Here is a 14,493-nt window from a genome sequence, read left to right as displayed (position 1 = left end):
GGCTGGGGAGGGCATCCCAGGCCCCTTGGTCTGGAGCCGTTCCTCCTCGCCCACAGGTCCTGTGAGTGTCTGGTGGGCTCCGAGGGTGTCACTGACAGGGTGATGTGTGGCAGGGCTGTCAGACACCACCGTCTGTGCCTCCAGTGCAGTCACATCAACTGGGACCAGTCATGCCCAGCGATACCCACAGCAAGTCCCTACACTCCACCTGCAGGTGCCCAAAATCATCTTAGAAACAAGGAAAATAAGCCAAATGCTTGAGGCTGGGAGACTACTGGAAGGAGCAGTTCCCCAGCAGTAGGAAGCTCTCCGGAGGTGTTGGAAGCATCTGCTTCCCTTGGAGATGGTGCTGCCATGCTGGCTCCTGCACAATACCCAGCGGCACCTCAGCCCTGGCTGAGCTAGGCAGTGCCCCAGGGCTTCCCCTGCTGAGGGTGCTGGGCCCAGGAGCTGGCAGGCAAACGGGCCACAGGCTCACTGCTCACCACCACTGTGCTGAGCAGAAGCAGGTGACATCCCAGCAAGGATGTTCTCCTTGCAGGCAGGCACAGGCCTCAGCACGAGGAAGAGCTTTAGCTCCAGGGGGCAGGAGGGTAAAGCAAGACCACTTTAGGGGAGCCACCAACCTTGCAGCTGCTGCACCAGACCTACAAGCAGCAGGGGACAGGGACTCAGGAATGCTGAGGAGTGCCACATGACCCCTCATCAAAGCCCTGGCAGCAGGTCTCTTGCAAGCTGGCACGTCCCATGTCTACTGCCTTCCCCAGTTCCACTAAGTCCTCTTAACCAGGGCAGAACTTGCACCACCCACAGGAACTACAGTGGAGGCAAGTGGTTTAGCAACATCCTCAACCTGGCTGACTTGCTCCTTGCCCCAGGTTTTGCTCCCAGCAAGGCCTGTCCCCTGACCCCAAACACCTGTGGCCACCCACACAGCACAGTTGTACCCAGGCACTCTCCCAGCACACTCTGACCTGTCACACTGGGGTCATCTGAGCCATCCCCTTGTCAGCACAGCCATGGCACACAGGGGCAAATGGAATAAGGAGAAGCAAGAGGGCTGGTGGGATACTGGAGAGAGGCATTGACTTTCCTAAGGTCAAACACTTTTGACTTTAACAGCACTGACAGTGGGAATAAAGGAAGATAGGTACTTAATTTCATAACATGATTAGTTTCCTAGAAGCACTAATAGCCCTGTGGAGATGACCCTGAGAAACTAAGCTGCTCTGAAGAAGAGATCCCAAGCACCAATACCTGAGCAGTCACAGCATGCCCAGTGTATGAGGAAGGCCAGCCACACCTAGATTTGAATCACCAAGAGCAGCCCACGTGGAGTAATCCTCTCACCTTTACTCATTTTTTGTGAGACTGCATCCAGGTACTGATCCATGCTGGGCCACCAAAAGATAGCTCCTGCTTGTCTGGGCTGACTCCAGATGAGTATGTGAAAGCTGTCAGAGGCTGAAGCACTGCTAGGAAAGGCTGAGGAAACAGGATTCATTCACCCTTAGGAAGAAAAGACTTTGGGAAGATGTTACATCACTGCTTTCCCACCCACCCCCTCAGACCTGTGACAAAGCTGCTGAGAAGACAGAGCCAGGCACTTCACTGAGAGCAAGACCGTGGTTGTGGACTAACACAAGGCAGGTTTCCTGGATGACGGAACAAAAAGTTCCATCCTGAGAACCAGAAGCAGTTGAGCAGAGGCCAAGAGAGGTATGGGCATCTGTCCTCGGACATTACCAGATCCCACCAAAGCAGCCCTGGGCAACCTGAAGTCAGGGTTGCTGCTCTAAGCAGGCATTGTCCCATGTCCGTTTCTGCCTCAGTGGAAGTCTGAAAGAACCTGGAGTAGAGCTAGCAGTGCAGGGCAGGACTCACACTTTCCTTGCTAGAGTTAGAAATGAGCAGGTGCAAGGGTAAAAAAAGCTGTCATCACCACCAGCATCTGTACGACACACTTGTCACCGCCCAGACATGATCTAAACCCCAAGCAAAGAAGATACTTCAGCTCCATAAATCCCATTATTTCCTTCTGTTCAGCCCTGCTCTGCTGCCTTACAGCATCACTGTACAGTGAAAGGCAGATCCTGGGAAGAGGGATCCAGGCCAGGCCTCCAGGCCTGGCTAAAGCAGAATGAGCCAGTGCCAGACAATAGCACGACTGTCCAACAGTCACAAGTTCTTCTGTGGGGGCAGATGGCGCTTGTCTTTGATGGCATTCCTCTTCCTCTTCTTGTTCAGGAAGCTCTCCAGCTTTCCACTCCTCTTCAGCTCTGTGTACTTCTCAGCTAGTTCCAATTTCCGCTTCTCAGCTGTAGGAGGAGAGGGAAGTCAAGCTTTAAACTGAAGCCCAAAACATCTCTACAGAGCAGCCCCTCTTCACCTCGCCCTCCCTGGTCCAGGCTTAGCTTGTCCCTTTAGTATCAGCACTAGAACAATCCCCCCACAGCTCTGTATGGACACCTTGCTTCCAGAGCTTGAATTCCTGCCAGCAGTACTCCCTCTAGATCTTCCTGCAGCATGCTCACACTGAGTACTCACATTTCTTTAGGAAGAAAGGTTTCTTTCCCTGCTTGGCCAATTCCCTCTGTTGTCTTTTCAAAGACAGCTCCCTCTCTCTCAACTGCTGCTGTTTTTTCTGTGCCTGTTCCTGCTGTGTCTGTACAAAAAGGATGGCCTGTGTCAGCGTTGAGGCAGACCTCAGGTCACAAGACTTCTTTTCCAGTACCTCACAGAGAGGAGATGCTGCACTGAGCTCACCATACGGTTCAGGAGCCGCTGAAGTTTCTCCTTCTGTTCCATGTTCCGGCATTTCTTCAGCTGCTTCTGAACCATCTGAAGAAGAGAGCAGAAAGCTGCATGACTGCCTGTCACCTCCACTGTGAAAAGCATTTCAAGAAGTAGCCCCTGACAAGCAAGGCTCTTCCAGGTAAGGACAGGCACAGAGCATCACCTCCTTCTCCTGCTTCTTGATGCTGTCCAGGAAGCTGTATGTCTTCATAAATATTTCAGGCTTATACTCTCCAGACAGGTCATCAAATCGAGGGTCTCTCTGGACCTGTCAGCGGGGAAGGCAAAGGCAAGAGCTGTAGCCAGTGTTACCCTGTTAACAGCCTGCTTACTCTCCTTTCATGAATCAGCCAATTGTTTTCCCCAGCAATGTTAGGCTCCTACCACTGCAATAACTGCAGTTGGCAAAGACTGAGTATGATGGTCAAGTTGGCATCCCCAAAGTCATGCCCTGCATGGAGTTTACTGTGCAACAGACATCTCCATATGTGAGTCTGCCACCCAGGAATATGCAGGAATAGCAGGAGTGCTGCTGTCATATTTGCCACTCCCAGACCAAGAGCTGGCTGAATATGTGTTGTCAAGGTGATGGATTTGGGAACTCAGACCTATCCAGATTTTCACAGATTAACTGGGTCAGATCACGCAAAAGGGAGGGACAAAAAGAGGTCTCTAACTGTGGAAATTACCACATTCCAATGATCTAGCAGTGATGAGTCAAAAGTTACATTCAGATTGGAAAGGACATGGACATCTGAACTTCTGGGATTAGTACTGAATAATGATCATGGTTTGCAGTGGAACTGTCACTGGTGGCAGTCATTGCACCTTCTAGAAACATCTGAGTCACAGATGCAGCTGCTCCAATCCTCCCATTGTTCTCCCCAGGGAAATACTGTCACTGTCTGCACTCTCCACCGGTCCAGCCCTGTCCTCCAGGAATAGCCTGGGCCATCTGCAGTACCCCATTGCCAATTGTATGCCCCGTCAGCAGCACTAAGGGAAGTCCTGAACTGGGATGGGGCAGCACCCACCTTCTTCCTAACAGGGACAACTTGTCGCAGGAAAGGTACAGGCTTCTTGGCAGACATCTCCAATGGCCTGAAAACAAGAAAAATTTATTTAAGAGGAGCAGATGTCAGAATGAGGCCCAAGCTAATATGCTGGGAGGTCACTTGGACCCTCAGAAGAACATTACTGCACAGCAGACTATCCCAGCTCAAGCCTCACCATGATAGCTGTAGAAAACAAAAGAGGTGACTCAGTCAAAAGCCACAGAAGGCTACAACCAAATATATCGATGTGTGGTTAAAACCTTGTACAGAATCTGGAACAGCTCCACTCTATCAAGTGAAAACCCACTACTTGCATCAATAAATGTGCTGTACTGATTATTCCTCTAAGGAAGTCACAGAATAGCTGGGGATAGAAAGAACCTTTCCTAAAGCAGAGCTACCTAGAGCAGATTGCACAGGATTGCATCCAGGTGGGTTTTAAATATCTCCAGAGAAGGAGACTCCACAACCTCACTGAGCAGCCTGTTTCAGTGCTCAGTCACCCTCACGGTAAAGAAGTTTTTCTAATTCTCAGGTGAAACTCTGTGTTTCAGTATTGCCCCTTGTCGTGCCACTGAAAAGAGCCTGGCCCCCTCCTCTTGACACCTGCCCTTAACATATTTGCAGTGATCAAGTCCCCTCTCAGTCGTCTCTTCTCCAGGCTGAAGAGTCCCAGCTTCCTCAACCAGCTGTCATAGGGAGATGCTCCAGTCCCCTAATTAAGTTTTTTTTTTTTTTTTTGGACCTCTACTGTATGCACCCACTCCAGGAGCTCCTTGTCTCTCTTGCCCCGAGGATCCCAGAACTGGACTCAGCACTCCAGGCTGGCCTCACCAGGGCTGAGCAGAGGGGCAGGATCCCCTCCCTGACCTGCTGGCAATGCAGTTCCTAATGCAGCCCAGGATCCCACTGGCCTTCTTGTCCCCCAGGGCACTGCTGGCCCATGGACAGCTCGTTGTCCACCAGCACCCCCAGGTCCTTCTCTGCAGAGCTGCTGCCCAGCAGGTCACCCCCAGCCTGTGCTGCTGCCTGGGGCTGTTCCTCCCCAGGAGCAGGACCCTGCATTTGCCCTTGTTGAATTCCAAGAGGTTCTTCCCTGCCCAAGTCTCATAGAATGGCAGCACAGCTCTCTGTGTACCAGCTACTCCTCCCAACTTTATGCTGTCAGCAAACCTGCTGAGGGACACCCTACCCCTCCACCCAGGTCACTGATGAACAGGTTGAACAATACTGGACCCAGTACTGACCCCCAGGGACACCACCAGTGGCAGGCCTCCAACTGTACCGCTGATGCTGACCCTCTGAGCTCAGCCATCCAGCCACTTTTCAATCCACCTCACTGTCCATTCATCTAATCCACACCTCCTGAGTTTGCCTAAGAGGATGTTGAGGGAGTCAGTGTCAAAAGCCTTGCTGAAGACAGGGTGCACAACATCCACTGCTCTCCCCTCATCCCCCCCCAGCCTGTCATGCCATCACAGAAGGCAACCAGATTAGTCAGGCATGATTTTCCCTTGATGAATCCATAGAGACCACTCCCAAGACCGTTCTTTTCTTTCACATGCTTAGAGATGCCTCCAGAATGAAGCATTCTATCACCTCCCCAGGACTGGTCTGTAGTTTCCCAAGTCTTCCCTTCCTGCCCTTTTTGAAGATTGGAATGACACTGGCTTCCCTCCAGACCTTGGGCACCTTTCCACTCTCTCCATGCCCTTTCACAGATGATAGAGAGTAGCTGAGCTATAACATCTGCCAGCTCCCTCAGCATTTGTGAGTATCAAAGCTGGGAATTTCTGCACTGGCCTGGTAGTCCCAGAGAGAGATCAATTCCACTGTGGCCAGACCCAGTGAGGAAGTCCAGTTCTTACCAGTAAGGAAAAAGTCAGCCCCCAGGAAAATGGGCTGCACAGCACATGGCACATGTCCTGAAAGAGTCTCCACAATGAATCACGACCATGAGGATCACAGGGACAACCACTTAAGGGAACAAGTTCTCCTTACAACACAGGCCTTCACAGTCTGATGTTTCAGGCGTATGAAGGGGCCAGGATAAGGTGGGAGAACAGGGTATTACTCTCCCCATATTACTTGGGTGCTGCATCCTGTGACTTGTCAGTACATCAGGAAAGTTATCAGAAACATAAGAAACCTGTGAGCCACCTACTGAGAGCACCCACAACCAGCCACAAGTGACAATAGGGCAGGAACACAACCCCACAGGCACAAGTTTTACAAATCCCTCTTAGGGCAGCATTCAGTGTATTCTCACATCCGCTGAGGCTACAACCCTGCACAATGCTCTGGAGTCACTGCAGAACTGAAATTAGTGCCAGGGGATTTTCCTGAAGCCCTTTCTTTAAGAAGCTCACTTCCATAATAAAAACATGAGAGAAAAAGTACGTGGGATTTACAGCAATACATCACTTAACGGATTAGAGGAATTAAACAAAAGCAGAATTATGCAAACTGTGTGGCAGAAATAGAGACACTCTGAGAAGATGTTGCACTACACAAAATCCCCCAGGGTAGAGTCTTGGGTAAAACATAAAGCAGAAACATTATCCTAATCAACTCTTGATGGCAGGAGAAATGTATTTTGTAGCCTCTGCTTATGCATTGAGCAGAGATTCAGAAATAAGTTAAGAAATGCCAGTGTAACAAAGGAAACCCATTCAAATCACTTGGGTGCCACTCTGAGGACTGAAAACTAGCTAAATACTGCAAATAAAGGGTAAGGGTATTGTTGCTACCACTGGAGGCCTTTAGAGAACTGTAAAAAGGTATGATAGCTTTTGTTGTGTTGAATACAGGAAAAAGTCTGTGATAGCGAGTACTGTAGAGAGGAAAAAAAGGAAGATTAACAGGGACAAGCCACAGATGGGAGAGCAGCAGAAGGATGAATGGCATTCCAGAACAACTGTCTGTGACTGTAGCTCCAGCCACTGAGAGCCAGGCAGAAGATACTGATAAGCTGAAAGGGGTTTAGGAACCAGCAGGGCAACTATTTCAGGTCACAGTGGACACTGTCATAGAGCTTGAGAGGCACACCATGCCAATGGTTACAAGTGCTTTAATACAGAGGGTATAAAGGCATTGAGTGCCAATTTAACTGTCAAGTGACAGGTGGCTGCTGGGGATTTGAAGAGGCCAGGATATTAAGAGCACCAGACCATTCCCAAATGAAACACTATAGTGACAGGCATTATTGTACAGCACATTAAAGAAGATCTATGCCAGCTCCAAGGCAACACCACTGCTGTGAGGAGCTCCCAGTGTAATTTCTGGAATGCAGAGAACACACATAGGCATTTTTCTGATAACAAAAGAGCCTCTTTACCCCTTTTTGCCTTGCTGTTTCAGTGGAGCTTTGGTAGGCTTTGCAGTTTTCTTCCCACCAGGCACCTTCTTGCTCACTCGCGTCCTTGCATCGCTCCGCACCCGCAGGAGTTCCTCAAAAGACATGTCAGATTGATCTGGAAGAGAGCACGGGGCACATCTGAACTAAACAGCTTCTCGAGGCACATGTCACCCAAAAACTCCACCAAGAGGGACGTCTCAGCTTGAGACAGTGACACAAGAGTGATGGTGCCATCCCTGTACAACTGCACGGCAGAAAGAAACCACGGCATCTCTCAGCCTTTGACTCCTCTCCCATTGATCACTTCAGTCCTTAACACTACAATGCAGAGCAGCCTCCCCCTCTCCACTCAACAGCACACACAAAAACAATACAAAGTTTTTACCTGGTACAAAGAGCAGTACGAACTCCACACTGCGCACTGCGAATTCTGAGGGGGTCTCCTCTCAGTCCTGACTTTCCCACTTTAATGTTTCTTTAATATCCCTTAATGTTAGTAACCTTTAATGCTTCTTCTAACCAGAATGCAAAAAAGATTATAATCTCTATTATCATACTATTCTTTATTCTAGATTTATACCTCTAGGTGTTCAGAGCCAACAACTGAAAGCCTTTCTTCAGTCAGCACTTGGATATGCTCATTCCACTCCTGTGTAAGGGCAAGAAGGGGTTTGCACTGTGTCCCTTCTGGAAGGGAAAGCCTTGGCAAACTAACTTAGGTGGTGTTTGCCTGCTCAGCACCTCTGGGCAGTGACAGCCACATGCTCTTCCTGAGCCCTTGCCATACAAAACACCCCAGCTGTGACCTAGCAGGGAGAATCACAGCCCGTCTGGATGCCAAGTGCCCCCCAAGCTGCTCTTGTAGCCCACTCACTCCCAAACCCTTCCCACACAAACACAAAACACTGCCCCATGAGCAAGGTTTGCGTGTGCTTTGCCAAATTCAGGAAGCAACATGAGGTCAGTCACATTGGCTGAGAGCATGGATTCATCCCAAGCACTCTCATCCTGGCAATGACCGAGACTTTGAGAAACTACTCTCATCATCCAGAAAACATAATGGGCACAGCCAAGAGCTGCTTCAATAAATGTTTTCATTCTGCTTGTTTTGAATGCTCAGGAACTCTGCTCTGATGACGCTCATTAGTGCTGTGAGGTGGGATATAGGAACAGTGACTATCCAGTCTGCTGCACAAGGGACAAAAGAAATGTGACTACAGCACGATTTCACTGCACTGCTTCCCCTAAACCACCCCCCCCCCCCCTTTATCTGAACTCTGAACAAGGACAGTCAAAAGGACAAAGAAAGTATTAAAAGAAAGGAGTAATTACATGGAAGCACTTAATGAAGACAAGGCAGCATCACTTGCACTCCAATATTCCATTTGGTTCCCATTCCAAAACAATACAATTTAAATAGCAAAGGCTTACAAGATGTCAAGGAAAATGAGATGAAGACACCACATAAAAAGATACACCAATTGGCAAAGGTACCAAAAGGAGATTTGGTATAAATCAGACAAAGCAAAGGCATGCAGAGTTTCCACTGATAAAGTATTTCACACAGTACTATCAGTCCACAAAATACATTCTACTGCCTATTTGTAGGAGATTGAACTAAACACTCACATTGATAAAAACATCACTGGAAATCATTATAGAAAAAGAAACATGTTCTGGGACAGAAGTGAATGGCCCCAGCAGGCATTCACTGCTGGGCAGCAGATTTAGCAACTGTGTGTGTGAAAAGGCTCTCATTAAAAAGGTAGGATTAGCTTATTTTCCTTGTTCCTTGCATTCTTGCTTGGGGACTTATTTCCCCCATTTTTTTCATTCCTTTTTTTCCCCTTAGAATATAACTTACCCGTCCTCTGCTGTCTCTGTAGTCCATTTCATTTTCCCTCCTGCCATTTTTTTCCCTTCATCCATTATTTTTTTGATTGTTTCCTCCTTTTTCCACCTCTTGATAAGCTACTGTTACCTGCTGATAACGGGGGCATTTCCTGCTTTTAAGCACAATCTCCTCGTGTTTTCTCTCCTCCCACAGACTCCTATGACACATGGACACCTTATGCCTTCCTCAGCTGGACCTGCAGGGAGCTATACAACCTGTAGAGCACATCAGAGTGTCCAGGATGCAAGCAGAGATGGCCTAAAGAAATACCTGATATCTGTTCAGTCATTCCCTGCTGAGACAAAATCAGTGCTGGACTCTAACATAACTCCTTCTGCTCCTTCCAGAAACAAGATCACAGATGGCAAAAGCAAAACTGCTGTTCCCATTCCCATCCAGCTGTGGGAAGGAAAGAGTGCCTGTCACTCATCCTCTATCAGAGCTTTGCTCACCATTCCCTCACCAGAGGAAAACAAAATGCCTACAACAGACGGTGAGGCACCTTGCCTGCCTCTGAATCCCATTGCCAAAAGCTCACCTCCAGAGATGTGCCTCCCACATCGACACAGTCCGGAGACCCTTTCACAAGGCAACCAGTGACTCCTCACACCTGTGACACACTGGGTTGTGCCCGGCAGTTGACACCAATGTCCACTCCCTCACAATTCCCTTCAAGGGCTTTTCCTGGATTTTTGGTAAGGTTTTCATTCTCACTTGGATCGTTTTCAGGCGAGGAAACCAAACCGTGTTTGCTGCTGTGGATGAGTACCCTCGCCCCCCGACCCCCACGACCACAGCCATGAATAGCCTGCTTCTTCCACTCTCCTGTCCTGTGGGGGCCTCTCGAGCTCCTGCACAACCGAGCTGGCACACAGAGCTGTCCCCGAGGTGTGTGACATCTTCCACAGCAGCCTGGCCTAGCGTGAGGTGCATCCCTGCCCACGGCAGGGCGGCCGGAACTGAGTGATCTTCAAGGTCCCTTGCAACCCAAACCACTTCACGGTTCTGTGGTTCCACGCGCCGGGAAGGAGACTGGGGACAAGAGGCCCCTACACGTGCTTGTTTCAGGGACCTCTCGCCAGCTCCAGCGCAAACCCTGCAGGTGACGCCGAGCCGCTCAGCGGGGCAGGCGAGCGAGGGATGCAAGAGCCGGAATACGAGAGGGCGCCGAGACATTTGGCAACTCGTTTCCCACCAAACGGGAGCCGCGCCCCGAGCTGAGGCCGCCACCGCCGCCTTTTCCCGGAGTCGCTCCCGCCGGGTCCCCCCCTCACCTTTCCCGCCAGCCCCCGCCACGCTCCCGCCGTCCTCGCTCTCGCCAGAGTCCTCCTCCGCCGGCTCCAGCCTCCCAAGCGGCTGCTCCGCGGTCGCCTCTTCCTGGCTATTCATGGTGGCGGTGGCTCGACCTCGACCCCGTCCCGGAGCCATCGCCCCCGGGACCCGGAACCGCGCTCCCGGAACCGCCCCCGCGGCACCGCCGGAACCGGAAGCAGGGGGCACGCGCAGGCAGAGGCGGTCACGTGGGGGAGAGGCGTTTATTTTTGTGTGTGTGTGTGTGTGTTTTTTTTTTTTTTTTTAAGTAAAAATCGTTCCTTTCTGAGGAATGTGTCACGTACACAAGGGCCCTGGAGATATCCAGCGAAGTAGTCGATAAGTGTTTTAAGTGCAAAATCTGGATCCGTCTGCACCGCTAGACTGAGTGGTCCCGATGCTGGATTGATCCCAGCCTAGACAAAGTTTCTAATCCGAGCACTAAGTGTATAAAACGAGGGTTTGCCATAGTCTCCAACCGGATCAGCTGCAGCTGTGAGAAGTGACCGGCAGGCTGAAGGGAGATGTGGTTACAAACAGCGGCCTGCATTGGGAAAGGGACAGCCAGCAGACCACGGGATGTCAGCATCTCTGTAGACTCGTCACCTGTGACAGCACACCTGGAATGCTGCATCCTGCTTTCTGCTCAAAAGGAAACCGGAGGAACTGGGGAGGCTGCAGCAGAGAGTTCCCAAGGCAGGCAGAGGCATCGTCCTCGGCTTCCTCGGAGCGGGGCCAGCGGCGGGGCACGGCGGGCGGCGAGAGGCTGTCGGCCAGGGCGCGGAGCTGCTCGGCCAGCCTGCCCAGGTCCCGGCCCCCGGGCGGGGCGGCGGCGCGGGGCTGCCGAGAGCGCAGGTGGGCCGCCTCCTCCTCCCTGCGAGGAACACTGGGTAAGGGACAGCCTGGGGACCCCGAGAGCGGCAGGTGCAGGTGATGCAGCCCCGTCCCACCCCCAGATCCCGCTCACCTGAGGCAGCGGCAGGTGCAGGTGATGCAGCCGCCGTCCCGGCGCGCCCACACTCGCAGCCAGGTCCAGGCGCGGTCCTTGTGCAGCACTCGCAGCACGGCGGTCCCCGCTGCGGGCCCAGCCCCGACGCTCAGCGCTGCGGGAGAGGGAAAGGGAGTGCGTGCAGCCGGCAGCAGGGCACGGCCCCGGGCTGCCTGGAGAGCCCGCAGGCTGCCCCCACGGGCTCTGCCAGCGGTCACCAGCCTGGCCCCAGCGGGACAGAAGCCACACAGAGCAGAGTCAGGTCCCTAGCAGTCCGGCCCTCCCAAAGAGCTGGGGCTCAAGTGGGCTTGTCCCTCTTCGATATACTGTGGCAAAGCAGGATGCCCAGCCCCAGCTTGGAAACTACTTATAGACAGTATATGGGGTGCGTAACCACTTCCCTGCCTCAAACTTTTTGCAGAAGGGAGTCACAACAGGGAGGGCTGAATTGGCTTTGTTGCTGCTGTCCTGGGTAGCCACGTTTCAGGCATAACCAGAGCGTGGAGCCAAGGGACAGCATACACCTTCCCAGGACTGACACTCACCCACGGCTCTGTGCTGGGTAGCTGCCAGGTCAGCATCCTCAGGGTGCAGGAGGCTGTACCACGACTGACCGACCAGCTCCTCCCTGTGGTAGCCTAGGTGGTAGGTGACACTGGGGAAGACAAGGAGAGTGGGGACTGAGTGCTGGACAGAGCCTGCACCGTGTCAGCAAGAAGCAGCTGCTGCACGATGGAGAATGAAACAATGGTGGTACACAAATAAGTTGTAAATGAAGGAAGAAATTTGAGAGGTGTCTGTGAGAGTCTCAGTGCTCATGCACTATCTAGCCTGCATCCCATACACAGGCTTAGTGAAGAGAAACTATTCTTGCTACCTGAGATGTACAGCTGGTGCAGTGGTACAAGCAGGGACACCTCACCTCTCCGTGACATCAATAAAAGTCATGTCCAGGAGATGCATGCTCTGGAATACGTCATCCTGGGAAGCAGCTTCGCCATCTGTGGGCGACTGCACAAGGGGTGTGCAGAGGGCCAGGAAGGCTGTGGTGGAGGGGGAGGGTGGCCAGTGCAGGGCCACAAAGCGCCCACACACTGCCACGACCCGATTCCCCCCGTGCTGCAGCCGGAAGGCCTTGGACGTGCGCATCTCGCTGACAAAAGTCACTTCTGCAGGGAAACACACTGTCAGGAGCTCCCTCGCTCTGCTCCCAGCAGGGCTGGCCCTGGCTCTCTAAACACAGCCAAGGGCCAGAGCAGGGTGGCAAAATCCACGAGTGCTCCCTTACCCCTGCCAGGCTCCTCCCGGGCAAGGAGGAGCTTCTTGTGCACATCCTCTCCCACTCTCCCATCCAGGATGTCAAAGACTGTGTCCCCCTGGGCGAGCAGCTCCACCTGACAAAGAGGGGGCTGCCCTCAGAGGCTGTGCCTGTCTCAGGGGGCCCTAGCTGGCATCGTGGGTGCACAGGCTGCTGGAGCCAAAGGCCAGCGTCTGCTGTGGCAGCATGCTGTGCTTGCAGTAAAGGCACCAGGATGGGTACGGGGACAGCGACTGCAACTGCCCGGTGAGCAGGCCTTACCATGGAGAGACCCAGGACCTGAGCCACGTTGTCTGAGATGTAGACCAGCTTGCTGTCTGCTGAGAGCACAAGCAGAAACCCTGGGAGCAGGGACAGTAGTTCTGTGCCAAGGGCTGGTCCCGCAGGAGGAAGCAAACCTGCAGGGGGATGAGGGTGAAGAGGTGTCTTGGATGAGGCAGGGGCAGTGCCCCGCACAGAGCCGAGTGAGTGTGGAGTAGAGCAGTGCTGAGGGTACCTGGAGGGAACAGCTGAGCCCCCCGCAGCCGGAGGCACACCAGGGCCATGGTGTGGAGGTAAGAGAGCCGCTCCTTCTCCTGTGCAGAGATGGGCAGCAGGGAGCGCAGCGCCTGCAGCTCCACATTGATCTGGTCGCGGCGAGCCTTGGAAGCACTCTTGGTTGACCTGCAAAACCAGCCATCTGGGACACTGTCCAGGGAGGAGAAGGGACAACATTCCCTGCCTGTCATTGCGGGAAGAATTGCGAGCTCGGGGACATGGAGATGCTCAGCTCCTGTGCCACCAGCTGCTACCTCTAGGAGAGAAAACCTTGTGGGCACAGGCAGAGGTGCTCAAGCCTACCCAGGGGTACATGCTGCTGATATGGAGCCCCTCCTGCTGGGCACCAACTTGGACAATGACCTGTGCTTTGGTGGGGAGCCCATGTGATGCAACCTCCCCACCAAACCCCACCAGGATGGAAATTGCATCCAGTGCTGGAAAGTGCGCCCCAGCCTAGTACAATACGCCTTTCCTCCTAAACCACCTAAAATACCACTGGCCCTCCAAATTCCTGCACCTCCTCCCCATGGAGGACCGCAAGCTAGCGGTCCCGCCGTCCCGGGCTGGTGTCAGCACCTTGCAAGGGCCATCAGACCCTACACCGGCTATCCCGGGGTTGTGGGAGGCCATCCCAGCCCTGAGGGAAGGCAGGAGGGGGGAAGGAACTCACCTGAAGGGCCTCGAGGCACTGGGCGCCTGCTTGGCCCTGGTGGGCAGGCAGCTCATCTCTGCCTGCAGGGGCCGGTGGCAGTGGCTGCAGAAGATGGTCATGCTGCCGGGGCTGGGATGGCCTGAAGCTGCCAGGGAACCGCTGCTTCCTTCGCCTCCGGCTGTGGCTGAACCTGCTGACCCCGCTGCTCCTGGCCTCCTTTTGTACCCTCCTAGGGTGCAGAGGCCAAGCCACTCACGGCCAGAGGTACCTCTTGTGACGCAACTCCAAACAGCTCCGGGATATTTTTAGAAGGCAGGCTGCTAAAAATAGCCCCTGCAGCCAGCTGTAATTTGAGAGGGGAAGTAATAAAAGGAAGCCAGGGTCTTTAAAGCAAACCTGCCGCTCGGGAGGGGGCAGAGACAAAGGCAGCAGGGATCTCCCTGTGGGGCACACATCTGCCCAGCTCCTGCCAGCCCCAGGGAACATCCTGTGTCTAGTCCGCCTGACTAGGAGCTGCTCTCCAGCACCACTGACGGCTGAGCTGGGTGCTGGGAGAAGGAGTTGATAAGCCAAGAAGATAC

At 53.0% G+C, this 14,493-nt stretch overlaps 2 protein-coding genes across 2 annotated transcripts; both read right to left on the bottom strand.

Annotated features, from left to right (window-relative positions):
• Positions 1-2,023: 2,023 nt before the first annotated feature.
• On the bottom strand, positions 2,024-10,643 carry RRP36 (ribosomal RNA processing 36). The gene is made up of 7 exons (XM_062490721.1): positions 10,378-10,643; positions 7,189-7,324; positions 3,831-3,897; positions 2,960-3,064; positions 2,767-2,841; positions 2,548-2,665; positions 2,024-2,318 (listed from the first exon to the last, which is right to left on the bottom strand). The coding sequence occupies exons 1-7, from the start codon at positions 10,529-10,531 to the stop codon at positions 2,179-2,181; spliced, it is 795 nt and encodes a 264-aa protein (XP_062346705.1). The 5' UTR covers positions 10,532-10,643; the 3' UTR covers positions 2,024-2,178.
• Positions 10,644-10,992: 349 nt separating this feature from the next.
• Positions 10,993-14,031, bottom strand: NPAS4 (neuronal PAS domain protein 4). The gene is made up of 8 exons (XM_062489132.1): positions 13,931-14,031; positions 13,217-13,383; positions 12,982-13,118; positions 12,691-12,796; positions 12,325-12,571; positions 11,948-12,057; positions 11,382-11,517; positions 10,993-11,288 (listed from the first exon to the last, which is right to left on the bottom strand). The coding sequence occupies exons 1-8, from the start codon at positions 14,029-14,031 to the stop codon at positions 10,997-10,999; spliced, it is 1,296 nt and encodes a 431-aa protein (XP_062345116.1). The 3' UTR covers positions 10,993-10,996.
• Between the last annotated feature and the right edge of the window lie 462 nt (positions 14,032-14,493).

This window comes from Cinclus cinclus, chromosome 3 (genome assembly GCF_963662255.1).
Source record: "Cinclus cinclus chromosome 3, bCinCin1.1, whole genome shotgun sequence".
NCBI classification, from domain to species: domain Eukaryota; kingdom Metazoa; phylum Chordata; class Aves; order Passeriformes; family Cinclidae; genus Cinclus; species Cinclus cinclus.
Note: the sequence above shows the minus strand (reverse complement) of the source record. Positions and strands in the feature narration are given on the sequence as shown.

Coding starts and splice junctions, on each gene's coding strand:
- RRP36 (XM_062490721.1), bottom strand. CDS start 10,531: ATGGCTCCGGGACGGGGTCGAGGTCGAGCCACCGCCACCATGAATAGC. Junction 7,325..10,377: donor GGCGGGGGCTGGCGGGAAAG/GTGAGGGGGGGA, acceptor GCTCTCTTCCAG/ATCAATCTGACATGTCTTTT. Junction 2,319..2,547: donor ACCTTTCTTCCTAAAGAAAT/GTGAGTACTCAG, acceptor CTCCTCCTACAG/CTGAGAAGCGGAAATTGGAA.
- NPAS4 (XM_062489132.1), bottom strand. CDS start 14,031: ATGACCATCTTCTGCAGCCACTGCCACCGGCCCCTGCAGGCAGAGATG. Junction 12,572..12,690: donor CCGGGAGGAGCCTGGCAGGG/GTAAGGGAGCAC, acceptor GTTTCCCTGCAG/AAGTGACTTTTGTCAGCGAG. Junction 11,518..11,947: donor TACCCAGCACAGAGCCGTGG/GTGAGTGTCAGT, acceptor CCTCTCCCGCAG/CGCTGAGCGTCGGGGCTGGG.